A 27047-nucleotide genomic window follows, 5' to 3' on the forward strand; every position below is an offset into this window, starting at 1 on the left:
ACAGATGTGTAAGATGATCAGTGTCATGTCTTTATAGAAGTTATTTGGTACCAAAGATTGGAAAAGCATGTTTGCAAAAGCAACAAAGGTTATAGTGGATTTGTTCTAGGCATTGAACATTCACTCTGGAGACAAATGCATTTCTGCATAAGATGTTAAGCACAGTGAAATAAAACAGGCATCATGAGTTAATCTATGAGTTTCCATCATTCTAATCTGAAATAAATGTCAATCACTGATGAATTTTTATGTAATGAAAACACTGACGGATCTGTCATGAACACAATGATAAATTTATTATAAGAACCTCGCAGACAAATACTGATGAAGCAATCTGAGAAAAGCAGCAAAATATACTTCATCCAAATATTTCTGTGCTTAACTGCATTTGTACATAACTAAAATAACACTAAACTTTCCTTAAAACGTTTTTTAAAGGGACATTAACTTTGAAGTTGCTACATTGCCATTGCTAGCAGGTTGCATGCCATTTAATATAATTGTCCATCAAAAAACATAACAATGGACTTTGTATTCGTAATTTAGCATATTAATACGCAATCATTTAAACATTTAACGTTATTCAGTAACAGTAACGTTATTCACCACCGCTTTGTCCCTACACAAGACCAAATCCTGTTTGGCAAGTGCCAATACAAGCCAGGATGTCATTTTTAAAGGATGCATAGTCCTTGTAATGTCCTGGGATTCGCAGGGTCTCAAAACAGGTGGAGGCTGTTGGGAAGCTGCCTTTAACCACCTCAATGGATATGTTATTCCTTGGCATAATCTCCCACCCTGTCCAAAATTTCAACAGGTCAGTCAATTCATCAGGTGATGCTGTGGATTAAACAAAATGGATCAAATGATAGGTTGCTACAAATAATGGAAAATAATTTAGAAAATTTAAATGTTTAGTATTCAATAAATGTATCATAGTAGCTCTGTTATGTAACAAATAAAGCAGTTTCTTGAACAGAATTACCATAACACCATATACCCTGGTGAAATGTCAAAAAGGTATGAAAAAATACTATTAATAAAGCTGTGTGTGAAGAGTGTGCGGTTATCTACTCTTCCTGTCCTATATACAGGTGTGCAAAGATAGTCTTAATAATAACCTTAATAATGAATTTAACAATTTCTATAACTAACTGTTTAAAAAGTAACCTGCCACTTATAAATAAAAACTTTGGGTGACTAACTTATTTTAATAACACGTTGGCAAGATTTCGAACTCTGTACACATACCATTTTCAATGAAGCATCTAAGATAACCTGATATGCGGCATTTTGTGTCAAGTGAATAATCGTCGTCGTTGTCATCATCATCTTCATGAGGCCAGGTAATGTGCTGCATGATTATCTACATGGACAATAAAACAACATGAATTTAATAATCTTACCACTTTATCATAGATTCTATCTATATAATATACACACACAAATAATATCGAATTGTAAAAAGTTACCGCAGGGTTACAATCCACTGCTCTTTCCTGTGGAAAAAGCTGGGCCACTGTGTCAGGTCGTTTGGTCAGCAATGTCCACATTGGTGTCTCTTTAAGACCACGCCTGAATTGTTTGATTTGTCGTGTGACACGTCCAATTACCTGTCAATGACATTACCGGACAGAAGGTGATTTTATTATTATCCCAAAGCAAGTTCTGAGGATGACTTTTGCCAATATGTGACAGTTTCTTTAAATTTCACACACAGCATGGATCAACATCTTCTCAAAAAGCCATCTTCGGTTATTTCCAGTAAGGCCAGGGAGATCCCAAGCGTAGGCCAACTCCTGGACACTTGTTTTGTCCTTGTCTGAGAGTTCAGATTCCCCTTCAAGCTTTAAGACAGAGAGGGAAGCGAAAGGCGAGGCAAGTTTATCTATATAGCACTATTTAAATTGCTTTACATACAACATTAAAAAGCAGTTTAAAATGTAAAAACATTCATTAAGGAGAATATAAAAAAAGCTAAAATAGCACAGTCTTCACCCCCTCAGCCATTTTTCCATAAAATATTAGAGCCCACTGAAAAAACAAATTGGCCAAGGGAGTGGAGACTTTCTTTCTTGATTGTCTATAACAGGGAAGAAATAATGAGGTTAGATAAAAAACATACAAGCCTGATTGTTTCACGGATGTCTAGGTCCGGACAGTCCTCTGGTGTTACTGTTGCAGTTTCCGGGCTTCCTCCAAACAGGACATGCACAACAGCAGGACTAAGCCCTGACAGGCATGGTCCTCCATGAACAAAGGAGTGCCCCACCATTCTGCCTGCCATGATGAACATGTCACTTTCCACGAGAAACTGAGAGGCTGAGGGCACTAAATGGCCTGGCTGTCCATCAAAGAGATGTGTAACAGCAGTGTTTGCTGTTTAAGAAATGTACAAATTTAGACAAAAGAAAATTCCAAATACTACATACTCATAGTACACATTATATTACATATTCTATAAACTTTTTAAGTATCAGGTTACAGCAAAAAAAAAAAAAAAAAAAAAAAAAGATAAAAACATAACAGAATTACAATATGTTTAAAAGAAAAAATGTTTAAACAAGACTTTAATAAAATACTTGCTAATGACAAGTCAGCTTACACATAGCTACAGTCAACATACCAAAGTTGAAGCAAAACCCAGACTTCAGCTTGTTCATGCAAGTTGAGAGGAAAAAGCGACTCACACCCTCTCCAATGGCTGCATCACCTGTAACACAATGGAGGGTTTGATATAGTAAAAGGGAAAAGCAATACTTAAGGTAGGCTTTAACTACTTTGACATGAAATTGAAGCTACCTTCAAGTCTGCAATTCAAGGGTCGTGCCCATTCCACTTTCGGCTTCTTATAGAAGCAGATGAGCGCAGCGTCTTGTTCAGCAGGGCTCTTTCTAATATCCATGCTGAGAAGTAAGGGATTCTTACTTTCATGATGGCTAAGAATAGAATCCCGAAACAGAGACATGGCCTTGGTAGGGTCTTGTACCGTGATCCACTCTAGTAAGAGATAAAATGAAAATGTTACCAATAAAATGACTTTGGATATGTAACTTAAGGAAAGAGTATTTCTGCAATTACATATTCTAAAAATCAGACATTAAACTTACTTGTAATAAATAAAAACTACTAAAAGCAGTACAATACCGTAATAATGTTTCACATGGTCAGATAAGATGTAGGTTATGCCATGTGGCATGCCACTTTTGACTGCATTGCATCACCACAGTTTACCCTCCCTAACATTACTGTCCTGCTGCTAACCCTGAATAGGACCTACCATCAGTAACTTTTTCACTACTGGACGGTCCAGGCATTGCTGCTTGCTCTTCAACAGTACTCCTATCCAACACCTCATACATTCCATCACTGCCCACATTCACAACACAATGTTAAACACTATAATTATATTTGTGAAACTGCTTCATGGTTTATATCTGATGGTGAGTGAAACAAGTACATACAAATAAAACTGAATTACAGTATATAATGTACCTTTCACCACACGAAGCAGCATGTACTTCAATAAAGTCAGCAGTAAACATTTCCATGCAGATGGGACAGGGCTCCTGAGCTGGTGCTGAGAAAATGGAGTTAGCAAAGATAATCAAAAATTTGACTTCAGCAAGAACCACTAAATTTAGTCATAGCTTTGTATGTTTCAACAAAACCATTTGCCCTTATAAAAAATTTTGCTTTTAGGCCATCCATATTGAATGTCAAATCTATTGAAAATGCTACATTTCTTTTTTACATTGTCTCTCACCTTGCTCACTGTTATTCTCCACATTATCCAGGTTTTCTTCATCATTGTCAACATCAATGATGTTGCAAGACTTCAAGTGTTCCATCAGGAGCTGCAGTGGAATGGCTGCTCCACACTTTTGGCACATTGCCTTGGGCATGTCACTGAATACTTCATTATTAAGTTGCAAAGGAGTAGTGTTAAGTTCGTCTTGAATTGGAGCTATGTAAAGAGGAGATTTACCCCCCTGGCTTGCAGCCTTTACGATCTTGCCTGTGTATCCAGTATGATCAGGTGCCACCAGGGAGAGCTTTCGGGAACCCCATCCTCCTATAGAAAACATGAACATGGAAAAAAATCTAAAAATGCTTTACATATGATATAAACTGTTTACACACACACAAAAAGTTGTGCATACCTGCTGCTTTGTAAATCATCCAGCCTCCAGTTACAGCCTCCAATTGAGGAAAGACACCTTTGAGTGTCTCACATAACTGTAACCAAAGCAGATACACAGAACATTAATAATATGCATGTATCCTTAGAAAGGATGCTGAACTGTTGAAATGAAGGATGATTGTACTAGAACATCAGTCTTGATTAGATGCATTTTAGCTTATTAGAAATCAGAATTAAACATCTGACCATTATAAACTTGATGACTACTTCTTCATACAATTTATAGTAATTTGCATAACTACTAAGAAGCTTTCTTCCAAACAGATTTCTTTCCAAATGAGAAAAGGATGTCAGTCAACTTGCCTGGTAAAATAAATGTTAATAATAATAATAAAATGGTTGCCAGTCCTGGTTGCCACATCTCAAAAAGGAATCGGGTAAGACTAATTAACAGAATTCTTCATGGTCATACTACAACTAGCACAAATATACATCTATGGAATCTGCTTACCTCATCATGTGTTGTGCTCTCATCTAAATAAACAGTCCTGCGGCCCAGTCCTGCCTGCAAGTGGACTAGTTGGTCTTGTTCTTTTGGGGTTTTTTCATATTGTTTTGGCAAAAGGTGGAAAGCAACTTCTACTGGTTTAGGCCTTTTAGCAGGAACAAGATTCACTGCCGGAAAACGCCTCTTCCCTTTTCCCTTAGTGAACATACCTGGAAACGACCTGTAGGAGATAGCACAGTCTGTTAAAACTTAATACTATCAAACCATGAGTTTTTATAAGATTAAATTAATCCAGAGAATAAAATGCTGAACCTTGTCAATTCCATCTGAATAGAAGGTCTTGGTGGTTGATTGCCTGACCTCTCATTTTGGCCTATTTGCCTCTGTTCCATCTGAATAGAAGGTCTTGGTGGCTGATTGCCTGACCTCTCATTTTGGCCTATTTGCCTCCCTTCCCTGCAGTATAGTAACCAAAAATAATCATTAATCACAGATTAGAAAAATATCCATGTGAACAGATTTAAAAATTTATTTTAAACACAACCTTATATCCTGACTGCTGCAAGGAACATCACTACTGGCTGCACCTCCTCCCCTTTCAGATTCGGTCAATAAGGACATTAAGTGCCTGGCTGATCGTAACAGCTCAGCATGACTAGTACCCTGTCAACACAAATATCATACAGAAAATACAAAATAACATCACAAGAGAGAAAAAAGTTTTAAACCCACTGACCATGTTAATGTTAAAGTGTAATCTGCATAGACAGCTGTTTATATCACACAAATACCCCACTGTAACGTTACGTTATACTGTATGTGTTGACTCTTTTAACCGTATCCATCTACACTGATGGCTCCCAGTCTGTCTGTGAGCTTCTACCATTGAAATCTTTTTTTTTTTTTTTTTTTTTTTTTTGCCGTTTTAAAAAAAAATATTTGGCGCCAAATCAAATGTTTTATTGGCAAGATTCATCTCGGAGCTGTTGGCTTGGTTCAAGGTTTGAACCTTTTTATAAACGTTAACTGTAGCTTTCAGCCAAAAAGTGGGCAGCCACCGTTGAGCTCTAAAGTTATCTTGCTAGCTATAATGTGTTGTAGGGGTGGAACAGTACACAGAAGTCACGGTTTGGTTCGTACCTCGGTTCAGACATCACGGTTCGGTACGAGTTCGGTACAATGGAGAAAAAAGCAAAACAAAAATGCAGAAGGCAATTTTTTTTTATTGTGCATGTCTCAGGCTGTACCACCAAAGGAAAATAAATTTCTTAAGCCTTGTATTTTTAAAATAGGTTTTATTAATAAAGGCATAGAACCAGTTTATTTGTAGTGCATTGACAATTGTTTTATATAATTAGTTTATTCATTAAATTAATAAAAAGACAAAAAGACCTTGAGATATGTTTGGTAATTGTAACTGAATGAATTTAAAATTAATTTGCTACATTTCATATCAATATACTTGTTTTCCTTAAAATTTTAATTAACACTAACTTTATTCTCATCTTAATTATAAATAATTTATTTATGTACAAAATAATACTACCATTAAAACACATTTGATTTTCTTTCAATGTAGAATGAGTAACTTAAACAGATTTGTGCTCTGTTTGAGGACAAGAAATGAAAAGCAATGCAATATGATGAATGTCTAAAAGATGGCACCAACAGACTGTTTTTAAATGGGGTTGGATAAATATTTTTTGCTTTTAAACAGTGTGTGTGTGTGTGTGTGTGTGTGAGAGAGAGAGAGAGAGAGAGGTTTTGGTTTGGTGACAGTTGTAGGTTACAGTTTTGTCAAGAGTTTATAGTTTGACAAAAGCACAATGTTGTGTTTTATTGCGAGTGTACACAATTATAAGTAAACACTTTGCAGTTTGAATGCTGTCCTGTATGAACAAAATGACGCAGTATGTTTTTATGTTTCCACTGTTCGATCGCGCCCGCGCCTCTCCCTCTCTCTCTCTCTCTCTCTCTCTCACACACACACACACACACACACACACACACACACACACACACACACACACACACATACCAGCATTGCAATCTTGACATCGTAGTCTGTTCATTATAGTCACAGAGCTTCCGAGATGAGGCAGGGCTACAGATTAGGTGTCCCTAAAGAACCCGCGTATCTAACAGTAGTTCCGCACTACAGCAATTAATTTGCACGCGAGTTTTATTTATTTTTATACCGTGTATTTTCCGTGTAAATTCATGCATCGAACCGTGACGCCCGTACCGTTTCGGTTCAATACGAATACATGTACCGTTGCCTAGCTGACTTACCTACATAGAGACGAGTCACACAAACCATAGCTATGTGTTCCAAACATAATTAGCAACAACATACTTCTGTTCTGTCGAGCCCTGAGTCCGATTGTAAGTTACATAAACGGCAAACTTACCGGGGCGCCTTCGTTTTCCCTGGAAGTCATCTTTACAGATTTAACATCCTCCGTGCCGATCGACTTCTTGGATCACGACAGACAGGTCGTCGTGTTCATGGTCGTGCTCTTCTTCTTCTTCTTCTTCTTCTTCTTCTTCTTCTTCTTCTTCTTTCCGTTTCATGGCCGTTCACTCCTTAGGAGTATTACCGCCACCTACTGTATACCTTGCGCACATGATCGCTCTGATAGGCGCTCAACTTTTTTTATTTTACTGTTTGTCATTTTTGTTACTTTGTGGATTTTTGATTTGAATTTTGTGATCTGAATTTGAGCAGTCGAATTAGACTGATGTTTTCTTTGAAAAATATTAACTTGAAATTTGACATTGAGCAATCAAATTTGATCAACTTGAATCTATTTTATCTGAAATTCTGTAAGTTGATTTTTTTTTTTTTCTGATTTTTTGAGCATTGAAAAAATATTCATCGAAATTCAGGGTTTGAGAGGTACATTCGAAACAAATAAATTCAGATACATGGTTTCCAAAGTAAAATAATTTCAAAGGGGTGAATTCAGAGCAAATAAATTCAGATAAATGTTTTTCAAAATAAAATATTTCAAAACTAAGTATTCAGTGGCTGTTAAATTACAAATAGTTATGTCTCTTATTTGCTTCCATAATATACAGTATAAATATCAACAGTAGTGTGCAACACTCGCAAAAAAAAAAAAAAAGATATCTTATGAGACTGAAAAATATGTTTGGTTTTTTTTTCGTCAAGGCAGCTCAGTTATTGCATGTGCTTGCAAAATTCCACCACTACTGCACTGAATTTAATTTAATGAGTTATTGATTACATGGACCAGATGTGCTTGTGGAGAAATTTAGATTGAACTTTTAAACTACAAAAATACTTCAGTAAGTATATTTACGCCTGTATGCAGACTTAAAAAAAAAAAAAAAATATTCCAGTAATTCATAGTCTGGGGTTGTGTTTATGGTCAACATTGATGGATTAGTAAATGTTGTGCAATGAAAACAGATTTTGATTCAGCATGCTGTAATTTCTGGGCCATGACTGATGACTGAAAAAAAATTCTCTTCTGACTCCACACGTCTACTTTTGTTCCTCTGCAGGTTTACTTCTTGTAAAACTGGTAAAGAAAGAATTTGTATGCCAGTGTACATAACGAGAAGGGTTGTTTGCACTATGCATGCTAGAATAGACATCTTTCTTCTCTCACATCCAAATGAGTGTCTGTTCTCGGCTGGTAGGAAAGCCTAATCATCAATGGTGACTTAAAAATCAAACTAATTCGTACAATAAAAAGAAGCATGCTCAAGCAAAATTTCTGATTTCACAGTAAAAAAAAATGGAGGGGGTTCTCTAATTAAATTAACTCTTAAAACTTCACAGAAAGTCTTTTGACATAGACTAAGGAATTAAAAGTACAGAAAGGTAAGGCAAGAGCAAAGAGCACTATCAGAAGTACTAAAGTAGTACTAAAAGTACTGGAACCATAATATTTGACTCAAAGAAACATTTTATGCTCACTAAGTGAATAGTAAGGGCTGTTATAGGATATGAGAAAGTGCACATTTTGCATCTATTAAGTGTGTGCTAATCATTGGCAGGGTTCTTAAATGTTCTGGCAGAGAAATCTCTTAGCCTGCTTGTTTACTGATGTGAGATGATGTGCCCTTTTGACTAACACTGTCAGCACCCATCCAATCCAATTGCAGTCAGGCAGGTGACATTTTAGCAACCCGATTTGACTCTCAGATGCTTACCTATGGCAAATAACTAAAGGAGAGCAGCTCCTGAAAAATTCACTTCCTGGAATGACCCGGCAGAAAGATCTAAACCTGAAGTGCTTCGAAATGGAAGACTAATTCTGGACTGTAAGAGGAATTCAGACGAGAATTTGCTTCTTTGAAGGCTCAAGCCGCACTCATCACCGACTGGTAAAGCCAATAATACTGTATCAGAGAGAGAGGCTCTTCTAGAGTCAGTCAAGTTTGGAATGCTATCTATAATCTGATGTGAAGACCAACAGATCAAAAAAAAAAAAAAAAAAACAACAACAACAACAAAAATGGTAAAGGCATGAGGTTACAAAACTTGAATAAAGCTGAATGTTGCTACAAATGCTCTCCACTAAAGTTGATGATCAGAGTTTCTAATCTGTCTATCTTTCCATTCTTACTTGGTCTAACTCCCTTATCATTCCTGAATTGCATATTTTACCCTCATTTCTGCACCTCTGCAGATTACAGATAAAATCATGGCATGTTTTCATACTTTCGTTGAGAGTTTTTTATTTATTTATTTATTTATTTTTTGTCTGGGATGTCTTTTATTTTGCCTCCAAAGCTGTCGCTGAAGGTCTTGCTTTACAGCATGCTTAACCTTACCCACCATCTACAGAATTGATATTGATGACTTTCTTATTTGCATTTATTGATCTTTAGTGTTAATGAGGTTCAAGTATCTAAAGAAGAGAGGTGATGAGGTTTGTCTAAACTGTTTTGATTTTACATGTACCCGTAATACTTGAAAAAAAGAAAGAAAGAAAGAAAAAAAAAAAAACACCCAGTGAATAGCACAAAAAATTGCAATGTCCAACAGAACTTAAGCAAATCACCTGAGCTAATCCCCTGGGAAAAATATGTCATAAGTTAACGGTACCATTAGAAAGTGCAAAAAAATAAAAACACTCTTAAAAATAAAGGTTCCAATAAAGAGGTTTGCAATGGTGCCATAGAAGAACCATTCAGTGCTTAAACCCAACAGTTCTTAAAACTGTTTTTTTTTTTTTTTTTTTTTTTTTTTTTTTTTTTTTTTTTAATATGAAGAACATATTATGATCTAAAGAACCTTTCTCCAGAATAAAGAAACTTTTGTGCAACAAGGTTGTATGGATGTTCATGGTTTTAGATTGAGCCACAGATGCCAATAAAGAACCTTTATTTTTAAGAGTGTAAATAAAAATATAGAAAAAATTGCCTATTAAAACACAATGAAATGTTGATATCCTTATAATTATGACATTCACCAGCACAAGCTTACTGTGCTATGACAAAACCTTGACCTTCTGGCTGGGCAATTCTTCAGGACTCAAGTCATGTGACTTAATGGTCTATTAAATGTTTGATGTTTTTTCTCCCACTCTTCCAAGATCAGACACTTGCCCAGGAGATCCTGCAATGCTGGCAGGTTTCCCTTCAGCTGCTAAAATTGTGAAAGAATCAGCAGAAGAAGAAAAAGAAAGATCTTAGAGGCAAGTTGTAATGAAAGCAATTTTCTGGAACAGGTAGTAGAATCCCATAGTTGATTTCTGATGAAAATGGAATTGAAAGTTTAGCCAGCAATATTAAGTTTCAAACTGATCACTTTTCTAAAGTCTAATTACCCTCACAGAAACATTAGACTTAATAACACTGAAAACTAGACTGAGTTGAGCTAAAAACCAGAGCCAGCTTCAGGAGAGAGGAGCAGCAACCATCACTCTTCATACTTCCAGGGCAGCAGCTAGCAGAAACTGGCAATACAAACATACTCTCCACCACAAGCACCTCTCACCAGTTTTATTCCAGTATGTATATTTAAAATGGTTTTTCTGAAGATGTAGTAGAAACAAGTGACAGAGCCATTCATAGGAGCCTGTTTTGGACCTCAAATGAGCAGCAGCAGTCAGCCGTGGCTCTTGTAGTACAGTGCAAACAGCATGTGCTCTCATGCCTTTCCTGCAACTCGTTCTGTTTAAAGAATTTTTAAAAGGGATGTGGTATCAGAATGCCAAGTCTGTTAAAATATTGAAGCCGAGAAAAAGAACATAGTAAAGAAGGGTAATGAAAAGTAAGACTAGACAGTGCATGCGTATCAATAAACAAGCATTTTTCATTCCTTTTATATTGTGTTTACGCAATACAGTACTTGGTTTAGCCTCACAGGTCAACTCTACAGGCAGCCCACATCAGTTCACTGATCTTTTTATTCATATTGCACACAATAGCAGCAAGAGCTGCCAGAAATCATCAGATTTCATGTTAAGGTACCAGGATGAAACAGTATACAGTTTTGAGGAAAACTAATCGTTGGATTAGCCAAAGTTTGCAAGGTTAATGATACCAAATCTAATCAAAGATATTTAGGGAACTGACTTTGAATGAATTGTGCCACTGACTGTGTCAATTATTTGCACATGCTGTCTGTTTGCTTTAGCAATTGATTTTACTAAAGGAATTATGTAAATCAGGTAACAGTGCAAACACGTCCCAAAATTAGTGCTGAGTGCAGTTTGCATGGCACAATTCCTCACATTATTTGATATATGTCCAATTACAATATCCTTCTGCATGATTTGGTGATGCAAAAATAAGGCAAACTTACTAAAAAAAAAAAAACTATATATATATATATATATAGTGTCGTGGGTGATGGTGAGTGGAAAAGTTTTGGTTTAGTGAAAAACAAAGGCCCCGGAGGGTGGATTTTTATTACAAGTGAAGTGCAGGGTGGCAAGCCGGTGTGGGTAGGCTGGTGCACAACGGTGCTCTTCAGTGCTCAATCCGAGTGAAAGTGGGTGTCCAAACGTGCTCCAAACGTGGTGGGCTGTCGGTCACTCGCTGCTTTCTGGAGAGGGGAAAATAAGAGCGAGCGTTAGTCCAGCGTCTCATCGGCTCGAGACCAGTGTCTGTCATGTCTGCTCAACCGGTGCTGGTTAAGAGCCGTCTTCTAACGAGCTGCAGCGGTGACCGATCAGCCGGCGGTGAGGACGTGCAGGTGTGCCTCGTTGGTTGCCAGGGTGACGCTGATTCCTCCTAGGACGCTCGTCACAATATATATATATTATTATTATTATTATTATTATTATTATTATTATTATTATTAATAAATATAGGAGACTGGACTTTTCAATGAGAAAAGCTAATTATACCCCAAGTATCCAAGTACTGTTTTGACAGGTATTATCTAGAGCAATGATAAATCACAAATCACAAATACCAGGTCATTAAAATGCTCTTTTTAAAATAAGTTCTTCCATGGTGTTGGCTGATGATTATCATGCGAGAAGACCTACAGTACTAAAAAATTAAGAAATGGACAATTTATCTTCAGAATGAAACCTCTGAACCCCTTATGAAAGCCAGTAATTGTCTGGTTTCTAAATATTAATTTGTGACTATAAAGACTCTCTGGATACATTAATGTGGTAAGCAAAAGCATTATATCCTCTGTGATATCAATATCTCATAAGTCATATATTTGTTCATGCATTATATATCCACTCTATGATTTATGTAATGCAGCTCTTGAAAGAAAAAGCACTGTGAGTAAAATCAACAAATTGTGTTTGAGAGCCTGTGGTACCATGAGGTTACTTGTCAGAAGGTTTTACAGCACTACCAGTATAAGCAAATAAAATAATGCCCATAGCACGTTTTGTAAGTTAAAAAGCGTCCTTCAACATTTCAGACGCTTAAGATATTTTTCTTTGAGATCCAAAAATAAAAAAAAATAAAAATAAATAAATAAATAAATAAATCACCATTGCTCTTACTCTGTGTCTGAATATTGATGTTGGGATCCTCAGCTTTATATTCCTTTTTTGTATTCTGGTGCTATCTCAGGAAATCACATGTATCAATTGAATGGTTCTGTTATTTGAAATAAGTGTGTGTTATGCATACAATAAAACTTGGCATGAAGGGGTGAAATATTTATGCAGGAACATGGCCCACTGGAAGTATTTATAACTGCTTTATTTTTCATGCATTATCTCTTGTAGTTGTTGACTGCAAGAGACAAAATAACTGTAATTTTTATCTCAAAATCAGAAAATGATACTACTGTATAAGAGATTTTAAATTATAGCACCTAAAGCTGCCAAATTTAGTTTTTCAGTTATCTGCTTTATTTCCCATTGATTGAGCTTGGCCCCACTGTAAATAAATAGTGTTGCACACTTTGATCTTTATACTTTCAAGCAAACTATAATGCTCTATGGGACAAGAAGAAGCTGGCTAGCATTACAGCAGGCTAGTGCTATAACACTCAAAATTATTTTAGCTGCAAAGATCACAGTTTCTGTTTGAAAGAAATTGCCTAAATTTCTTCATGCTAATGTTTCTGCCTGAGGCCATGCTGAAAGCATGGAGAAATGCTTGAATGATCAAAAATCATGTCTAAAGCCATCTTGTAAGTTATACAGTAGCTTTTCTTCTAAACATTGTTAATATATCCCTTGTAATATGTCCCTCGTCCCTAAGCAAAGATTTGTAAGGTTGAAATAAATACATAACAACTAAATGGCAAAACCTCCACATTAAGGCAACAAGACAAATGACAAAAGCACAGGAATTAGTGAGCGAAAACCCAGGGCTCTTTAGTGTTTAATATGAAAGCACAGTGGGTCTTGATCATTAATAATCGAGTACAAGTGTTCTCACTTCTGAGTGCAGAAAAGTTCACAGAAAGTTTCCACTTGATTCACAGCAGGTGCACACACACAGTTGTCACCTTTTATGTGATGTTAGTGAATGTCAATTATTCTAAATAAGTGAGAACATGTACACTGAATAACGTACATTTTAATAATAATAATACAGCTTTAAACCTTTGGGCAAACCTTCACAATTTATTCTAATGGTAGAAAAAAAAATGCAAGTGCAAATTTAACGATGGCTCATCTCTGCATGAAAACTGTTTTCAATAAAGTATTAATAAATATTAACAAAATAATATATATATATAGTTTTTTTTTTTTTTTTTTTTTTTAAGAAATCAAAATACGTGTACACAGTTAAAGAATGGGATTGAGACCACTGTCATCTCTGTCTATCTACAAAGTGAAGGACTTCCCTCTAGACTGTTTCACACACAAATATGCTCGCACAAAAACATCTACCCTGTACACACTTCAACCTAAATGTTCCCACTCTCAAATGAACTTGCCAGGCTCTCACATTTTCTACATGCTTGAATCCACTTACAGACATCAGTTTTCCCCTGAGCATAAACTCGCTTCACTTTCATCTGTTTTCAAAAATTTATTAATTCTTGACAAGTCAGCAGATAACACATCCTCTTACATCACCGTCAAGCTTGTCAAAGACATGTTGGAGATGGGATCAAAAAATGTGTGCACGTGTTTGTGTAGGTATTGTGAGTAAGAGTGTAAATGTTCGAGAAAGAGAGAGGCTCTGCATAACTGTATCTGTGCATGATAATGTGGGGATGTATTGTCTTCAATCTAACTTCTTCCTCTCTTCTTTCTCTCATTCTGAGCAACTCCTATGCAATCAGTGATTCTCTGTTTGGGAGATTAATTGATTAAAATGCTGCTGCACGTCTTAGCTAAACTGGTAAACAGTGATTCTGCATACTAAAAGTCACTTTTAGGTAGACAGGAAAAGGAGGAGGCTTCTTACCATTACATGTGAAATGACCAGGACAGAAGCCTTACATCTAAATTAAGGAACTCATTATAAGGACAAAAAGAACGAAAAAACTTATTTTCAAAAATAATTCACTCTCTTTCTTGTAGCAAAAAAAAATAAAAAAATAATAATAATAAGATGGCATATCATCTATAAATAAATGTTAAAAATGTAAACCTACATAATATTACAATAAATTTAATTTGTGATATTAAAGTTTTGCAAAAAATATTGTACTGATTTAAGTTAATTTATTTATTACTATTATTATTTATGTTTATTCATTTTAATGTATTAAATTATATTTTTGTGTGATTTTATAAATCTTTCCTTATTTAACTATTTCTTATACAATAAACCTTGTCCCAGATTCACGCCATTTGTTGAGCCAGTGCTGCTACGAAAAAAAAATCAATACTGAAGCCACCAGTGTGTAAACTCAGGGAAATCAACCAATAAATGGCTTACTTAAAGCTATGGTCTCTGCTGGGAAATAATTATTTTAACATTGGAAAAATTACAAATAATGTGTTTAAAATAACAACTAATTATTCACTGATATGATTTCAAATTACCATCTGAACATACTTATATGTGGAAGAAGAGCACAGCATTTCTGCCCGCCTCATGGCTGATGGCTCAAGGGCACAGCTATTATCACTGAAGCAGGGTGGTAACAGCATAGTTACAAACTGAAATCCCAGCGAAACTTGTGAGTGGTGGTTCCAGGGTTTTAATAGAAACCAGGGGAATATAGGAACACAGATATATTCCATTTGTGCATCAGTTCTTAACATGTATTTTGACAGCAGCCAACTAACACCGCAACAAGGGAGAACAGTGCAATGATCAATGATTCCCTCTTGGGAAAACAGTCAATGTGAGGCTTAGTTAGTTCTTAAGAGTGTCAAGAAGATTTTGCGCTACTGTATAGCGGGGAACTCATTTATTTCGAAATCCCAGCCACAGTAGATCAATATAACATCATGCATCCCTCTGCTCTTGCATGAGTGTCTCTGGGCTTTCATTAATGCACAATAATCACAGCTGAGTATAATGGTTTCTCTCTCTCTCTCTCTCTTCCCACTCTCCCTCCAGGCAATGTATCTCATGCACGAGATATGTCACGCTAAGCAGAATGAATGGCCATACTCTGAAAACACAAATTGCAAAGTAAACAGATTAGGGTGGAAAACTACTCCTCCATCCCCTTCCCCGCCTCCATCTTCCCGCTCATTTCTTCCACTCATCTCCCCCTGGACCAGCAGGATGGGATGGATGAAGAAGGGACTCTCTCATGCTGGCCGGTCAACTAGTCTGAGCTCTACCAGTTTAACCCTGACATCAATATGCTTTTCCTCCTCATATGTCTAAAATATCTCTGGGCTTGGAATCCGTCCCACTGGCTCGAAGTAGGAGCATCTAGGCCATGCACCACCATAATTTTCACTACACCCCAGCAGACACTAAATTGTGATAAAAGGATTCATATTGCGAGCACATATTTCCACTAAAGCAGAAACAGAGAGAGTGATAAAGAAATAGAGAATGCTAGTTTTTTATTCATGTTTGTTCACAGTATTTTATCTTGCCTTACTTGGAGCAAAACAAAAGGAGTTACCGTCCAATGAAATAACATTCGTTCATTCCTCTGAGGCAAAGACTATAGGAAATTACATTTGGAAGTCTATTTTTCTCCACAAGAAACATTACGACACTGCTGACCTTATTTTGCTCTCCTTGGCCGCAGTTCTACAAGCACAAATACTACAATAAAATTATATCCTAGAGTTTGGACACAGTAGATGGCCAAACTCTAGGAGCGAAGGCCCCAGCATAATGACTCTCTAAAACGAGAGGAGGCGTAACTACACCCCACGCTAAGGACATCTTGTAAGGAGGCTGACAGAGAGCCTACAACTGTCCTAGCAGAGCTCTGGTGAGCGAAGGCCTCAATGAAGATAACTATATGCAGCGAGAGGAGGCCTGACAATGCTCGCAGTAGGAGGAGGCAGGTAAGGAGGCAGATGTTAATTAGCCTCTGGGACCCTAGAATGGTCAGAGCGATTAGTCTTAACTGATCGCTGCGGCAATTTGTTCTCAATAGAGAGATAGCTAAGCAGCATCTCTTCAATCGGAGAAGAACAAACGGTCTCCTAAAGATGAAAAAAAAAAAAAGGGATGACACATCTTACATGAGCCCTTTTACACTCTCAGCCATGATGTCATAGTTTAAACTATGTTTAAACTCATGCTTCAGACAACGGTCATGCCTGAGGCATTCCCCATAGCGCCCTCTAGGGGACACAGCATTAAGTTCCCATTCAAAAGGGAAGTAGGACGAGAGCAGAGCACTATTTTCATCAATTATTAAAAGAGATACAGTTGTTGGTTTCAATGTAGTCACACACTAACTATACATGTTAAAACAAAGTAAAACTCTGTGCACATTATAACAAGGCATGATAAGTTTGCAGGATTGCTTTGCACACAGTATTAAACATTCTTGAAATGTCCACCATCACAACTCTATGAATAATATAAAAAATAATAAACTAAACAATTACACTTGCAGTAAGCACATACTTTGTGGGCAAAATAAGCCTAAAATGCAAAATAATAAGCCTGATTAGGGACAGTTAATATCCATTTTCAAAAATAACTTGGAAAAATTCATTTAAAAAGTTGTAATTACTTTATACTCACAGTTTTTGAAAATGTTAAATACAGTCAGAAAATGTAATAAATTAATTACAGCAATAAAATAACATTTTCATGCACAAGAACATGAACAACAATATCACATTAGACCACAGAAATTCCAAAATGACATTTCCCTTACATTCAAATTCCAAAAGTGCATTCATCTTTGCCATGTTACATTAATTTAGTTGACTAGTGCTATGCTGTATTAACAAAAACATAAATGGCATTAATAAAAACACTAATACTGACAAGCTACGCAATATTGCGTTCATAATCGAATGCGATTCATCTAATGAACGCGATATAGCGTGCCTTGTCAGTGATCTACAGCTCTGTATTAAATGCATCTTAATAATTTCCATCTGAAAGCACGTGATGGAGATTTACCAGTACTATTAATCACAGAATCGGCTTTACTGACGAGATGTGCATGACAATCACATGCGATTTATCATTCAGTCCTTGTTTGTTGATCACAAAGTACAAAGTAGATAAGGAAAACTAGGATGTCGGGTGTATTCAAAGTGCCGCCATAACTGTCTAGAGTGCATGGAATGGTGCACTGTGATTGGTTGAGCGGATATATCGCATTCTGTAAAAAAGGGAGAATGGCGTTTGTCGCGGTTTGGAAAGAAAGGGAGAAAACATGAGCTAATAACTCTGCGAATATCGCATCCCATATGCCTTTGTCATCCATGAAACGTTACTGTTACATTAATGGTTACTGTAATTTTTGTCAGCCACACATCAGTACAGAAGTAGCAAAAAAGTCCATATGATTATTGTGATGGTTATAATCCAGGCTACTAAAGATTAACAGGTCATTATTAACATTATTAAAATTAAAATATTGCTCCTCATATTTGAATCTGGCAGGCACAAATTTCTGTCTGTTTACATAAGCGCAGGGCAGTAAGCACAAGCAACACCATAAAAAATTGTCAACTTCCAGAGACTGTGCACGCAGTTCGTGGCGCTGTTGTGAAAAGACTCGTTCCGTCATTGAGCATTCTCCAAAACAGAACAAACTGACTGAAACAACAAAAGTTGTACTGAACAAGTACTTTTCCAAACTTCACCTTTGCTAGCCAAGTATAACAGTTTTCATTTAGTGATTTTTATATGAGTCAAAACATAAAATTATTTAACACATGACTTAAAAAAATAATAAGAACTTATTAACTCAAATTGCACCTATACACCATGACAAACACACACACACACACACACACACACACACACACACACACACACACACACACACACACACACACACACACACACACACACACACACACACAATGCATTTATATTTAAACAATATAAAATGATATATATATAAAATGATATATATGGTTTGAGTATATACAACATATATACAACTGGTTTGAGTAGAATAATATTGGACACAAACCTCATTGCTTCTTTTGCATTCAGTCAATACGGAATCTGAACGTGTGAAAGGGAATCAGATTTAAAGTTCTTCATAATTTGAGAACTAGTCTCCCACCCTCCAAGCTGAAAGCATCATGTAGTAGTCCCATCACAAATAAGGATTACAAAAGTCATCTCTAATTGGGCCAAAAGTGTCAACCAGTCAGGTTTTGCAATTATTTTATTTTATTTGCAGTGAACGAGGCAGTTGCATCACAGTTGCATGTAATGCCTGATTGGTTATCAAAGCAGTGTGAGGATTATAAGTCAACAATGAAATTTAGATACACACAAAGAATTCATAGCTTAGCGTGTCATTGTTTGAAGGCCTAGACCCTAACCGCCCGCCCACCCCTGACTCCAGTTAGGGGGCTTAAGGTTGAGGCAAAATTTAATGAATCCGATGTAGGGAATTTTCAATATACGGTTCACACTCAACTTATCCTGAACAATGAGAGCTGGAGAGGCCCACAGCTGGCCACAGTACAGCAAGACTGGGCTGCCAAATGTTTATGATAATGGCCATTCATTAGCACAATGCAGGATTAGAACCGCAATGAACTTGGAAAGTGTCCACCACAGTTCTCACTCCCTCTCTCTTCCTCACCCAGTCCCCTTGCGAAAAGGTATAAAATAAATTAATTTATAAAATCAAAACATTATATAAGAATACTGTCATGATCAATTTTGCTTCTCAAATAGATCCATCATGCTTAAAGAACATTTTAACTAGAAAATAATAATAATAATAATAATAATAATAATAATAATAATAATAATAAAAATAATAAAGACTGTTTTGGTCGTGTTTGAAAAACATGCAGGTTTGGATGTTTATATTTGCATATAATTTTAAATGACTTCATAGATTCCTCTGTTGACAAGTTGTCATTGTGTGTACACATCTGATCATACTTCTGATGTGGATTTGTGTGTACGTTGTGCATCTGTGTGTATTTTCGTGAGTCTTCTTTGAGGGCTGCTGCCATATTCTCTCTGTATTTTCTCATTTCAGAAGGTGATTGGTATTTGGATGGATTTGTCTATCAGACTCAGAGAGTGATGGCTAGAGCTTTTAACAAGTTAATTTTCTAGTCCAGAATCCCTGTGATTGCTGGGAGACAGCACAATCCTGGGAGAATTAAGTCTTGCTATCTCCAGTGCTGCATTGTATTGGAGCCCTGCAAACCACTCCGCTCCGAAGAAAGAGATTTAGATGTTGTGTCATTGACTGATAAAACCCTCCATCCATACAGATTCAGAGAGAGAGAGAAAGAGAGAGAGAGAGAGAGAGAGAGAGAGAGAGAGAGAGAGAGAGAGAGAGAGAGAGAGAGAGATAGAGAGGAGAGAGACATCAGCATCCATTGGAAAATAAATACCTAATGCACATTCTTACAATATGCATGTTAACCCTTTAAAGTTCACATAAGTATCATATTTGATACAGAAACTTCTAAAGGCTCTAAATGATCAGTTTAATCAAAACTTTTCTGAAAAAACTGCCATATGTGATTGATAGTTTTTACTTTTTAGTAAAAGTAAAAGGCATTTTAGTATCATTTCAAAAATATTCATATACATTGCTGTAATATTTTTTATTGCTGTAAAAATACAGCTGTCATTCTGCTGTAAAATCTTTAATGATTTTTATTAAGTAAATATAAGAACAACTTTCATATTTAGGAATATGTAAGATGAACATACTGGAATTAAACAACTCACTGTAGGTTAACTTGATTTTATCATTTTATTTTTTTAAGTATTGAATATGATTTAGCAGGTTTTTGAGGAATGCTTATTCATGTCTCAGTCATCACTGTATTGTATTGCATTATTGGCTTTGCCCCACAATTAAAACTACAGAGCTCTGATCATATAACTAATCCTTTTAAATAGCATCTTATATTTATATATAAGACATATTATTGGGATTTTTTATTTATTTATTTTTATTTAATAAATAAAAATTCAAAATAACATGTCTTATATTTAAATATAAGATGCTATTTAAAGAGATAGATAAATAGATTTATTTATTTATTATATAACCATCCGCTATTAATTATCTGTTGGAAAATCTCCTCTTGTATCTGCTCATTCTGTGTGCACGAGAACAGTTTACTCCAGCTGACTTTCCCTCGTGTGCTGCAGTGACGCGGTGGATATTTCACAGACAAAGACAGGGCTCAACAGTGCGGGAGCTTCAGTCGCGTGTGCAAACTGTAACATGTATTTAGGAGCTCATGTGCAAATAAAGCAAAATCCCTATGGGTGAGTTCACTTAAATTTAATGTTATAAAAAGTTTTCATTACATGGAATGGTAAAACAAACATCTTAATGACCATTTTAAGACATCTTATATTTTGGGGATGGAAAACATAATTTGCGATACAGCCTATTGATTACTAAATTTCAAAAGGCTATGGTTTATTTTAAATAATAAAAAAAAAGGTTGGGGCGGCACTGTTGCATGTTCTACTGGCTTGTGCAATAGTGCTTCAAAATGATTCTCAATCAATGAAAAAAGCACATTTTCCCCAAGCGATTGCTTATGAACTCGAGTTGATGAATTGTGACAATAATGTCTACTTTATGACCTTAATATATTCTGTTTTAAACTTGAAAAAATGTATAGTTTATCTCTCATCTGAAGGATCAACCTGCAATAGTATAGATATTGCAAAATAAGAGTTATGATGCATTTCAGGCTTGTTTATAATTAAAAGTAACACTAGGGTTTTTTTTGTTTTTTTGTTTGTTTGTTTTTTTTTTTTTCTGGGCATAATTTGTATTTTGGTTACACAATAAATTCTATTTAATTTAATTTAATTTCTATTTAATTCATTTTAAACTTAAACATAAATTGTAGTTTCTGGCTGGGATGCTTCCCCACAGGAAGAAAAGTCAAAGAAGATTATTTAACATATTATTCAATATATAGATTTTACTAGTATAGTAAATTCTGTGTTCCATTCACTGAGAGAGACACTGTATGACAAAGCAATGAGAACTCTACCATTTACATGCTGTCATTTAGCATAATTTACAGTGCATAATATCAGTATGTAATTAAATTTAGTAGCCTACATTATTAAAATTAATTTAATAATACAATACTGTTAAATACATTTTATTTATTGAAATCACACATTATTTTATCACACATTATTTGTTATTTGTCACACCTAGCAGACCATTTTTTTTTTGTGCCGTGGGTAAGAGGAGGATTTTCCACCCAGCTATCACCCCAAGTATATTTTAATCCTGTGGGAATTACTGTGTGAGATCCATATTCTCACTATATAGATAATACTATATGGGCCATAAAAGCCTTATGCATTAAATATTATACCAAACAAAACTTTTTAAATTATTAAAAGCATATCTAAAGTTTCAATAAGCAGTTCAAAACTATTTTGTGTGTCAGGTTTTCCAGGTTAAAAAAGCTGCATTTTAAAATAATTCACATTTCATAATAGGAGGCAATGCATGCTCCAAAAGACCTCATGTAACAGAACTTTTAATAAATAATAATACATTTTCTTCCAAGTTTTCATCATTTTTCTTTCCACCCTTCCCATTTACCGTATACCCGATTCCTTTTGAATTTTAATGGCCAGCCACCATTTGAGTAATTTCATACAGCCAAGTCAGCCATAACCAAGACAGAAACGAATGAAGACTTTAACACCTGCTGATCCTGGTGTCCAACGTGGAATCCTCACGAAATCCTCCTCAGGCGGGTTCCCCACCTTTCCGAAAAGCGACAGGGGTCATTAAGTGCTTTCATTTTTTTATAGCAGAATTAATCCATTCTAATATCACTCAGTTCAGAGGCAAATGTAAGTAAGGCAAGGGAACAGAGCAATATACTGTATCTGCCTGCTAAACATACTAATCTGTCTGTTATTATTATTCTGGAAATAATTACCTCAGCCCTGAGAGGCATACCGGGAAAAATGAGGCGATCAGGAATGTCGGGGACGAGAGAGGGCCTCTAAGCTGAATTAAGCAGGGACGGGCCCCACAGGATTGCTGCTTGACACCGGCTGAGAGAAGATGAGATGGCGTCCTCGGGCCTCTTCATACTGACGGAGCTCTTGGGAAACAGAAAGAGACGAAGGCTGGTAGAGAGAAGAGTCTGCCGCATGTGGCCAACTGTCAGATTTAGTCTTGGAAAAGGAAAAAAGAGAGGCATAGATATATGTTAGGAAATCTTCTCCTGAAATGGAGACAAACAAAATGTTAAATGCGAGACGCCGATGGGGTGTGTATTTGTATATTTTGTGTACAAATATGTGTACTGAAGTTTATAGATAGCCAGGCAAGCTAAATATAATGGGCTTTTCACACGTGAAATTGTTAACCCAGGGACTTAAACCATGGATAAATGTAATCCTGGGTTATCCTATTGCATTTTTCACATTGCTCATCCTTTTTCATGGGTTACTAATTAATCCTGGGTAATCAAGTTTCAAGTTTTCACACTGCACATTTGTAAACCCCAGGTTAGCATTCTAATTTGTATATTTATGAGGTCGATAAAACTATTTGGACAGTTTGCAATGGGTATACATCTTTTTTTAATAAAAAATCCTTTAGTAACTTTCTGTAAAACTATCCGCTCAAGATGTTTTAAACTTAGATAAATAAATGCTGCTTCATCTTTACTTAAATTAACGTGGTTTTATTTCATTACATTTTTTAGTTTATTTTCATTAACATTACTGGCACTTTATTTGTGTATATGTAGTGATCATATGTAATACTTAACCATTCAATGTTTTTTTTTTTTAATATATTATTTTTATTTTTTAAGATTTATTATTATTATTATTATTATTATTATTATTCAGCTTAGTCATTACAGGAATAAATTACAATTTAATTTATATAAAAAAAAAGAAAAATAAATAAATTGAAATATTATTCCCCATTATAACTTCTTTAAAAACTATTAAAAATGATAACTTTATTTTTGATCAAATAAATGCAGCCCTGGTAAAGCAAAAAAGACTAACCAGCTAAATAAATAAATAAATAAATTCATGCATACATATCAGCTTTTGATATCTCAGTTTTCTTTCAAACACCGACACTAAACGGCATGCAAATAATATGTTTATGACTGGTTGCCTGTTGCCAAATAGGTTTTAAGCATTGTGCCACTTCACACTCCATACCTTTTGTTGGAATTCAATGCTAACCCTGCTCCAGAAGGTTAAAAACCCTAAGCCCTAAAATCACAATTGTAAGACTCTGCTCTACCTAGGGTTAAAAAGTGACATTAAAGAATTGATAACCCAGGATTAAGCACAGTGTGAAACATCGTTGAGAGTGCTTGTTTGAATGAACTATTGAAGAGCAATTCCCTAAATGCAAAGAGGGAATGACAGAGTGTGTGTGTGTGTGTGTGTGTGTGTGTGTGTGTGTGTGTGTGTGTGTGTGTGTGTGTGTGTGTGTGTGTGTGTGTGTGTTTATCAGTGGACTTTAGGTCTCAGGGCTAACAGAGGTCTTGGACTGTCTCTAGGCCTGACATTGCCCTGAGCCCTCTGATGTCAATGTCCCCGTCACTTAGAAGCCAGCCATACATACACATGAGAACCTGTCGCTACCAGGGCAACCTGTCACCTAGCAACACCTGCAGGCCAGTGACACCTGTCCTCATTGTCTCTCCAATCTAACCCTGTCTACCCCCATTTCACCCCTATGACATGCAGTCACACCCCCGTGTCATCTTATGACAACCTTATGTCACGCTGTCACGGACTTTGTCAAGCGGTGGCAGGGCAATACAGCATGCCCTAATTTGTATGGGAGCAAAGAGGAGAATCCATGGCAAGAAATAAGCTAATATCTTAATGATGTCTTTTATGCTCCTAAATGTGACGATTCACACTGCACCGATGGCTGTGAAGTACTAAAACCCGGATGTGTCAATGTCACAATATAATATTAGCGAGTCTAGTGCTGAATACATTGCACCACAACTTTGTCACTAGTTGTCATCTGTGATCCACACTTTCGATGACAGGTGCTACTGAATATTCGGATGAATTTGTAACACCAGTGGTTCACAGTGTTTAGGCTTTGCAGTTAAGAAATAAATGCTATACACTGTCAAGAGTTTGACTGCTAATGCAGCTCAGGCACAACTTCAAGAGCTTAATCCATCACTGCGAGCTTTCTGAGGGAACCTGCGAGGTTAGGAGGTTCAGGTCATTTGCCTGAGAATGCAGAGAATGATAGTCCATTTCACCTCAACAATGCAATCAGTCTTTGTTCAATGAGAAAGTGAAGCACAAGAGGGCGCGATCACAGTGGCACACCGTCCCTCATTCCGCGTTGCCTCCATCCCACAGCCTCTGCCAAGTGTTTCGTTTTGAAGTGCATCAAAGAAAGATTGCCCTGCCCCCACTTACGATAGAGAGGCATCAGAGAGAGGAGTGGAAGTGGAGGAGTGTTTTGTGTAAGATGAATTTAAATTGTGTCTTTTCCCAGGGTTGATGATGTTTTCAATTAAAAAAAAAAAAAAAAAAAGGGAACAGGGAGATGTAACTGATGAATTAGCCTTGTGATACTGAGGGTAGTGCCAAAGCTTTATGAGACAAGAAAGAGACAGAGACAAAGAGAGAGAGAGGCACACATTACCATCAAAGATACAAAGCAAGGAATCAAAAATAAAAACTTAGTGACCACAGTCTAGCAGCCACAACCAAACATGGCTTCCAAATGAAATGAAATGAAATTAAAGGGGACATAACACACACAGTTTCTGTCAATCTCATGTTAATCTTGAGTACCTAGTAGTGTTGTCATAACATATCTCCGAAAAGTCTTTTTTTTTCCAGATTTATAAAAAAAAGATACATCTATCCACCTTATTTTTCCTGTGAGAGTGGGCGTGGCCATTTGTCAATTTAATGTGTCTGGCTTCCGGTGTCCGCTTCCAGCTATTTTTAGCTGTACAAAACAGCTTGTTTTGCTTCTTGATATTGTAAACTGGTGTGTCTTATAACATTATTTGAATCTATAATCTTAATTATGAACACACTGATTTGTAGTGCAAACAGTTTTACTGTTTGTTATTTTTCTCGTTATTTCCCAGTGGAGGCTAATGAACCAGAAGTCTCGCACATTCACAGATAACTTCTTACTTCCATGTTCAAAAATAAGGTGTATATGATTCTCTCTGAAACAAGCTCCTGGAGGCGTGCTGTGGGCGGAGCTAAAGAGTCAAGAGCATGTTCATGTTGTTTACATACGCGCTGATTACCAACAAAACACAGAAATTTGATGCAGTTTTACTCACTGCCTGAGATTTCGATTCACGACCCACTCGCAATTCTCAACTTTTTTTTTTTTTAAACTTTGGCAATTGTATATGCAAGATATTTAATAACAGAAAATTTAAATTGAAATAAACTGAAAAACAAAGATGTGAGGCAGGAAAGTACCATTAATAGGTAACTTAAAAGCCAGCAGAGGGCCCACCTCCCTTGAGGACAAGTTTTTCACCATGGACCCTCAGAAAATAAAGAGACTTAGTGGCCGTTTACACAACATTTTCAGCCAAAAACGAGAAGCCACGGGTAGGTGTGTGAGCCCTCTAGAAAACTGCATACCAAATGTTTGTGCACTTTCATGCAAATAATGCTTATAATGTCCCTGTCCAATCTATCCACCAGAAATCTCAACTGTAATTAAAGTCTTTTAATATAGAAAATTAGAGTGTTTGATCTTTATATAGCAGCTAATTAACAGAGAACCAGTCCTCACTAATGAGACCATGGGAAAGTAAGCACCCCAAAAAATCACTAAGTTACACTGAATATATATAGTGTAGGATTTGCATATGTTCAAGCCAAGGTGAATTAGGGTGATATTGTGACTGTCACCCCAAAACTTCAGACCAACAAATGTGAATGAAATTATCATACAAACACATAGCAGTTAGAATATGGTAAATGTTAAGATTTAATTGTGCTTGAAGAAGAAACATAATTTATATATTTTAACAAAATTGAAAATGAAAATATACAAATAAATGCTAATTCTCAACATAAGTGCTATACTTAATATATAAATAATACTAAAATTGCAATATACTGTCCAGTGTCAAAAAAAATCCTTAATCACCCTACATCAAAAGGAAAGTGGAATCAGCTGTCATCAGCAAATATGTTACTGAACTTTTCATTAACCACATCCGTAACTATGTCAGACTCTGTTCCATGTTTTGTGTTTCGCCCCCCACGTGTTCAATGTCCTGGTTTTCCCCTGTGTTCCTCCTATGCCCTTATTTGGTCCTTCCTGTTCCTGTCCTTATATTTATCATTTGTTCCAGGTGTTCACCTTTCAGTTCCATTTATCCCAAGTTTGTCTGATTAGTTTCCTGTGTATTTAAAGTGTTTTCT

At 36.1% G+C, this 27047-nt stretch overlaps 1 protein-coding gene across 3 annotated transcripts; it reads right to left on the minus strand.

Moving 5' to 3' along the window:
• Nucleotides 1-274: 274 nt before the first annotated feature.
• On the minus strand, nt 275-7285 carry LOC109046149. Of its 3 annotated transcripts, XM_042770161.1 has the most exons (16): nt 7064-7285; nt 5197-5315; nt 5079-5108; nt 4965-5012; nt 4656-4872; nt 4164-4239; nt 3767-4075; nt 3496-3580; nt 3281-3369; nt 2803-3000; nt 2627-2713; nt 2126-2379; nt 1719-1847; nt 1473-1613; nt 1252-1366; nt 275-840 (listed from the first exon to the last, which is right to left on the minus strand). In XM_042770161.1, exons 1-16 carry the CDS (start codon nt 7091-7093, stop codon nt 620-622), a joined length of 2148 nt encoding a protein of 715 aa, XP_042626095.1. In that variant the 5' UTR covers nt 7094-7285; the 3' UTR covers nt 275-619. The 3 variants fall into 3 exon arrangements, with proteins under 3 accessions (XP_042626095.1, XP_042626094.1, XP_042626096.1); XM_042770160.1 differs by having other exon boundaries at nt 4965-5108; nt 7064-7283; XM_042770162.1 differs by lacking the exons at nt 4965-5012; nt 5079-5108; nt 5197-5315 and having other exon boundaries at nt 7064-7284.
• Between the last annotated feature and the right edge of the window lie 19762 nt (nt 7286-27047).

Source organism: Cyprinus carpio, chromosome A14, assembly GCF_018340385.1.
Source record: "Cyprinus carpio isolate SPL01 chromosome A14, ASM1834038v1, whole genome shotgun sequence".
NCBI lineage: Eukaryota > Metazoa > Chordata > Actinopteri > Cypriniformes > Cyprinidae > Cyprinus > Cyprinus carpio.

Excerpts from the sequence above, each read along its gene's own strand:
- LOC109046149 (XM_042770160.1), bottom strand. The coding sequence starts at position 7,093 with ATGACTTCCAGGGAAAACGAAGGCGCCCCG. Across the intron at positions 5,316-7,063 it reads GGGAAAACGAAGGCGCCCCG|GGTACTAGTCATGCTGAGCT; the intron begins GTAAGTTTGCCG and ends TTGTGTTGACAG. Across the intron at positions 5,109-5,196 it reads TGCAGCAGTCAGGATATAAG|GGAAGGGAGGCAAATAGGCC; the intron begins GTTGTGTTTAAA and ends ACTATACTGCAG.